Consider the following 6,991-nt stretch of genomic DNA (forward strand, 5'->3'; position numbering starts at 1 on the left):
CTGACCTCCTGGTTCACAGGCCGACGCTCAGCCACTGGGCCACGCCGGCGGGCTGAAGCTTACAGTACATGGCAGAGTAGAACAGCCGAAGGAGAAACAATTCTCTTCTGTAAAGAGCCAGAGCAGACCGTTTCTGCCAGCTGCCCTCCCTCTGCCGCGCTGAGCGCTGAGCCACGGGCTGACTCCCACAGCGAGCGTGCGTCCCTGCTCCCCCCAGAGCGGCTTCTCCATGAATTATGTTTAACCCACAGCCACGTGGATGAAACCCTCGCTCTCGTAACCTTAACAGTTACGGCTGGAACTGCGGCTCCTGGTGATAACGCGAACCTGGAACACGTGTGCTCGGAGGGGAGGGAGGGGGCACCCAGGCCCACGCGTGCGGCGCCCGGAGCCCAGAGCCGGCTCTTCCCTGACGAGGCACGTGCCCTTAGCAAGCATTCGGTAACCTGGGCTGGCGTTATGACACGTGATCCCATGTCACAGGAGCGCAGAGGGGCGACGCGGCTGGGCAGGCCCGCAGGAGGGCAGGGAGTGTGAGGGGCCAGGCGGGGGCAGCCAGCAAGGGGGCCCGTCCAGGGCAGAGACCGGGGCCCTGTGCCAGGCTCTGTGGGCGTCGGGGGCAGGAACACCGCCTGCGGGGCCGGGACCTTTGCGAACCAGACCTGGAAGAGGAGTGGCCGCTGCATTGGTGGCTGGAATTGAGCGGGCCTCCCTGATCAGCCGTCCTGGGCACCTTTAACGGGTCTCAAGGGGCACGTGCAAACCCACTAAGCGCTTCTGTCTGACACTCGCCAAAGACACGAGGAGACGCCTCAGGGACCCGCAGAGGGAGAGGGATGAGCCCAGCTCCAAGACCATGAGGAAGAGGGGGATTCAGGGCGGGGGGCGGGGGGGCGGAGCGGAGGGGGCCGCGGTGGATGGAGATGTCCTAAGGGACAGCCGAGTCTCTCCAAGCCAGGGTGGGGACCTTTTTCCTGCCGGGACCATTGAATGTTTATAACATCACTCACGGACCACACGGAATTATCAGCTTAAACATGAGCCTGCTCCACCTGGTCAAACATTTAATCACCTCACCCCAATGCCTTGGCAGGGCCAGACCAGATGGATTTGTGGGCCCTATACGGCCTGCGGGCCAGACGTTCCCCCCCCTGCTCTAAACTGACCCCCCGGGTCCTTGCTAAGGCATTGCAAGGGTGGGAGGAGAATTAGGTCAGAAATTGAGGGCGATCACGGATGGGGGGAGGGAGGGGTCCTCTCTAAACCCACTCAGCAGGATTCTTGCTAAGCGGGGTGTGCAGGCCCCACAGAGGTCGAGGAGAGGGTTCAGGGGTGCTGGGTAGAGTTTGGGGGACAGTCCTTGTCCATGCACATCCCGTGGTTCCAAACACCGGCTCCCGCTGGGGGACCTCCTCGGCCGGCGGGGTGCGGCCTCGCGGCTAACGCAGCTGCACCGGGACGGCTCCTGGCCGCTCGCCCGCGTGGAGGCTCTGACAGCTGCAAACCCCAGACGCGGAGCGGTGGTTTGCACTGAACCTGCTTGTGTCTGACCTGCTTGCTTAAGTCACGCTGCAGCTTAACCAGTCGCTGGTAATTCCCACTTGCGTTTAATTTCTTGGCTTTTACAGTGTAAATACATCAGCAAACATAGAACGCGGGGGGTGGGGGTTTGTGGGTGCAGCACAACCTCTCCCAGCTCCGTCAGCCTAAAGCAGAGCCTCCCAGAGACGCTCTGAGCCGGCAGTGCCCGGCTAGCTTCGCTGATGTGACCAGCACGGACCTCGGGGACGCTGAGGAGGGTCTCGGCCGCTGGTCCCACTTCACACAGACAAACCCGTCCTAGCCTCCCCACATTCAAAGCTGCGCTTTCCCTTAGACACGCGTGTCCTGACGGTCCACCGGCACTCAACGTGCCTCCTCTCCATCTGCATTTATGTTTCTTGCGACTCTCGCTAGATCAGCGGTTCTCAACCTGTGGGTCACGACCCCTTTGGGGGTCGAACGACCCTTTCACAGGGGTCGCCTAAGACCATCGGAAAACACATCTATAATTACATATTGTTTTTGTGATTAATCACTGTGCTTTAATGATATTCAATTTGTCACAATTAAATTGGGGGTCACCACAGCATGAGGAGCTGTATTACAGGGCCGCGGCATTAGGAAGGTTGAGAATCGCTGCGCTAGATGCTCCGTTCACCGAGGGCAGAGAGCAGCCTTTTCCCCGCATCACTCAGCGCGAGGCACACGGTGTACACGCTGTGTGACAACTGAGCCAAAAAGTAAAACTCTCCTCCCAGCAGCAGTTTCCACGATCGCATCCCAGGTGAAAATCTCGCGTTTTGTCCTTACTCCCCCCAGCTGTCCTTCAGTCAGAATGTCAAACAGGTCACAGGGCCAAGCCCGGCCTGGGGGACCCGCCGAAGCCGCCACCCCAGAAGGGAACGGAGGGTGATGCCTTTAGGGAACTGGTAGAAACTCTGACCCTGAGTAACTCCTGTCACTTTCATTCATCCTAAGCCCAAACCCTTCCCGCCAGCCCGTCGCCTGGCCCAGCCCCGTCCGGCGTGGAGCTTGCGCGGCCCGTCCTGCCTTCGGTGGCTCTCGGGACATGGGAGCCGAGTGGGAGGACTCTTCCCCGAAGCTCGGCCACGTTGGGACATCAGCCTGGGAGTTCCTGGCTCTGGAAGCCGCCTGAGCTCACGGGGCTGCGAGGGCACCCGCACTCGGGGAGGGCAGGGCCTCCGGGTGGCACTCGGGCAGGACGAGGAGCACTACCATCCGGGGAAGCGGGTACGCACCCGCAGCTGCCCGTGCTGCCCAGCGCTTCCACCGTCCAGCCCCACGCTAGGTCCTCACACATCGTCTTAACCCCGGGAGGGTGGGCTAGTGCACACCCATTTCACAGGAAGAAAAGCGAGGCTAGAGCTCCCGAAAGGCAGAAGCGAGAGTGCAGTTACAGTGCCTCTGAGGCAGAGCCCGTCACCGGGACGTCCTCACACCCAGAGAAGGCTCTCGGGGTAACCAGGCCGTGGAGCACATTCCAAAGCACCCCCAGAGCGATTCCCTTTTAAAAATTAAAACAGCCTCCTCCTGCCTCATCTGATGTATGGCGAAGGCCAACACCACCGCCAAGATGTCTACAGTGACTCCCAGGCAGCTCTTCCGTTAGGGACTTCCTTTAAGCACTTCAGGAGGCGGGCACACGCAGTCACTGCTCCCTGGGCCCCGTGTTCTCATCTATAAAATGGGCTGATGCATGAGCGGGGGCTGGGGTTCTCAGGCAGCGCTGTCAGCACCCTGAAGTCAGAGCTTTCTGGGGGTGAGGGCCTGGCAGACACCTTCCCAGCACGCCGGCGGGCAGAGGAGTTTATGCAAGGTACGCCATCTCCCCCGAGAGAGCCCAGAACCGCCCCGCCGGGGTTACCCATGTGGCCATCTCAGTCAGCACGACGCTACCAAACTGTTTAAACTGTGGCTCATAAGCTGCTCCCAGGCCGGGTTAAGCAGCCTGGCTTCTCTGCTGGTTAGAGTTCGCCCAGTGCTGGGCTCTAGATGTGAAGTGAGCATGAAACATTGTCTCTCCCGGCAGCCTTTTAAATAAAGATGATGTTGTTTTAAACTTAAAGTAATGACTGCCACTTTCCCGTTTTTGTCACTAGATTTTGAATTTCAAAAAACAAATTTTTTAAATTATAGATACTAGAGGCCCAGTGCCCTCTCGCAATCCAGGACCCCCTCGGGGGATGTCAGACTGCTGGTTTCGGCCTGATCCCCACAGGCCAGGCCGAGGGACCCCACCGGTGCAGGAATCCATGCACCAGGCCTCTAGTATGCATATAAGATCTTTGGTTAATCTCTTTTCACCCTCCCCCTTCCCCCTTGCCTCTGAGATTCATCAGTTTGTTCCATATTTCCATGCCTGTGCGTTGAGCATCTTCCCCCTGGTGGTCAGTGTGCATCATAGCTACTGGTTGCATGGTCGCTTAGGCTTTTATATATATTGATTGATTTCAGAGAGAAAGGCAGAGGAAGAGAGAGAGAGAGAAACATCAATGATGAGAGAGAATCATTGATCGGCTGCCTCCTGCACGCCCCACACTGGGGATCAAGCCCAAAACCTGGGCATTGAACCATGACCTCCTGGTTCATAGGTCGAGGCTCAATTACTGAGCCATATGGGCTGGGTTCCACATATATTTAAAAATATAAATTTCAAAGAAACAACAAACTTTTTTTTTTTTGGCCAAATGTGTTATCTTTTTCATTAGTCCAAACACAGGAAATATGCATCTGTTGAGTGTTTTATTCAACCTCAGATTGAGACAGCCCCGCCTCCTAGATTCTACCTTCTTGGTGAGTGGTTCCAGTGTAGAACCTGCTGCGAGCAGACGACCAGAGGCAGGCTTCCCTGGGAAACGACAGGAGGAGCTGGGCAGGAATATGGACCAACGCCCAGGGCCAGCCACTTGATGGGTCCCCGAGACGGGGAGGCACCCTGAGGCCCGGATCTGGGTCCTGTCTCTCGGGCTACGATGCCCAGAAAAGGGCAGGCCCCGTGGCAGGTCCTGGGCAAACATGTGCAGAGTGAATTACTTGGTAAGCTTTCAGCAAGGCCTCCAGTTTGTCAGGCTTTTGCCCCAGCAGTAGCATGTGGGTGTCAGACAGCCTACCCACGGTTTCAGAAGCATCCCTGGCAGAGGCTGGTGAGTGCACATGCGGGAGTGGAGGGCCGTGTCAGTGCTGGTCAGAGCTATTAGTTATTAGTTGTTAGTTATTAGTTATTAATTAGTTATTAGTGGTGCTGCTCTCCGGCCGCGGGTGGGGTGAATGCTCCCTGGTTGCGTGCTGATGAACCCATTTCTCCCCGACGGTCAGCCCTGCGGCTCTGACGTTCAGCAGTGGTTTTCAGGAACGTCATGGTCACACTGACGAGCTGTCATCTCTAAACCCTCCACGAGGCCCCATGATATTTGTGCGGGGCTCACACAGCCCAGTTCTCCGCGGAACCCTAACCCCAGGGCCAGCGCACCTGCTGTCGATTCCTAACCCTCCGGGGTCCCCAGGGTCTCCCTGAGCCCCGGGAGCCGCTCACCTGTGTGCCTCCCCTCCGGAAGGATGAATGAGCGGAGAAGGCAGCTGTGCCACAAGCCCGGTGCCTGGGTGAGTCAGGGTGCATCAGGGATAAGGTGAGCGCTGCTGGGAGGCTCTCTGTCAACTCGCACTGTAAAGCACCCAAGACCCAGGACAGGACGCATCCCCGTGAACCGATGTCCCATCTGCCCGCCAGCTCGGCGAGCGCCCCATGATTTCACTATTAAGTTGCATTTGTTTGGAAAGACGTTTTCCCGTCGGAAACCAGCCGATAAGACCGCCATAACAGAAACTTCTGAAAGCAGTCCTTCCCTCTGCTCTCCTGTCTGCCCCTGAGCTTTGCCCAAAGGTCTCCATTGTCACCAAGCCCTGCTGTGTCTCACATCGTGGCCGCTTGAACAAAGAAACCGAGATGAAGAATGGGACTTTGTTCCCACAGACTCGACTTCCCTAGAAACAGACAAGCCAGACCTCCCAGGGGACGCCAGCCTGTGGCCAGCAAGGACGCTCCCAGGAAACCTCCCCAGGGAGGACGCCCTGCCCACCGCCCCCTCCATCCCCGCGGCTCTTTCCACTTGAACGTATTTCACCGTTTCAGCATCTATAGATTCAACAACGCGATGTGGAGACGGGGCTGCAGAGAATAATATTGGGTTGTTGAATAAAAAACACATCGGAGAAGCGTCCACGGATGACTGGGAACCCGAGGACCACAAAGGAGGGGCAGGGGCAGGGACAGGAACAGGGCAGGTTCTCCCGGGTCCGGTCCGGGGAATGGGTCTCAGCCCCGCACCTGCAGGGGTATTGCATCAGCACTCGCGGCCGGCCGCCTGGCTGGTGTGGCTGAGCATCCATCGTTCTTGCCCCCTCTCCCCCATCCGTTCTTGCGCCCTCTCCCCTGACTCAAACCCACCAACGATCCATCGGCACCGCGCGGGGTACTTTGTGCGTCTCCGGGCGGCGGTCACATAAACCCACCCGCACGGCGCAGGGCAGGGCTGCGAGGTCCTGCACTCGGGGCTTCCGAGGGGCGCCCCCCAGGAACCGGCCAGCCCTCCTCACCGAGCACCGAGGTGACGCCCGAAGCCTGCCCCGACCGCGGCCGGTCCCGTGATCACCAAGTCCCAACAATACCCGTGGGTCTGAGGGAAACCGGACCAGCTCTCCGACAACTTCAGCGCTCGGACCAGCAGGCGTCTGTGGGGCGGGCGCCGTGCATGTGACAATGGGCAGGGCTCGGATGGCCGGCGACCGCCCGCAGCATCTCCGGGCGCGGGGCGCGGTGCGGACCCGGACCCTGCGCGCACGGGGGCGACGCGTTACCTCGAGCCGACCGAGGCTGGAGCTCTTGGAGCGCGACTTCCTGCGCAGGTACACGGAGAAGAACCTGCGCACCGTGAACTTCTTCATGCTCAGCTCCATCGCCCGCGCGCAGCCGGGAGGAGCCGCAGGCCCGGGGACGCGCATCCCCGGCGCAGCCCCGGCGCGGCGGTTAGGTCCGCGGGCGGGCGCGCGTGGCCGGGGAGCCCGGCGGGGCGGCCATCCGCGCGGGGCACGGGCTGCGGGCACAAAGGGCAGGCCGGGCGGCCACAGCAGCCGGTGCCAGCGATCCCTCCTCCTCCTCTTCCAGCCCCTCCAGCTGCCGCCTCGGGGCGAGGACCGGGCAGCTCCACCTTCGCCAATCAACACCCGCCGCCCCGGGCGCTCCCGCCTCTTTCTCCAACCCCGCAAAGACCAGCCCCAAGCAACCCCGCCCATCCCCGCCTACTACGGCCAATCAGCGCCCGTCGCCACGCCCAGCCACACCCACTCCTTGTTCTCCTGCGCTGCCGCCAATCAGCGCCCACCGCTCCACGCCAGGCGCTCACTCCTCCCCCGCCCCCTTCCTTGTCGGTAG

The 6,991-nt window shown here is 60.1% G+C and overlaps 1 protein-coding gene across 1 annotated transcript in view; it reads right to left on the minus strand.

Annotated features, from left to right (window-relative positions):
- The window catches only part of RPS6KA2 (ribosomal protein S6 kinase A2), a 51,838-nt gene extending 45,059 nt beyond the window's left edge, over window positions 1-6,779 (minus strand). The window contains exon 1 of the mRNA XM_081095114.1: window positions 6,418-6,779. Coding sequence (XP_080951240.1) covers window positions 6,418-6,561 — 144 coding nt within the window. The 5' untranslated portion in view covers window positions 6,562-6,779. The remainder of the gene's footprint in view (window positions 1-6,417) is intronic.
- Between the last annotated feature and the right edge of the window lie 212 nt (window positions 6,780-6,991).

Source organism: Myotis nattereri, assembly GCF_964212035.1.
Source record: "Myotis nattereri genome assembly, chromosome: 6".
Taxonomy (NCBI): domain Eukaryota; kingdom Metazoa; phylum Chordata; class Mammalia; order Chiroptera; family Vespertilionidae; genus Myotis; species Myotis nattereri.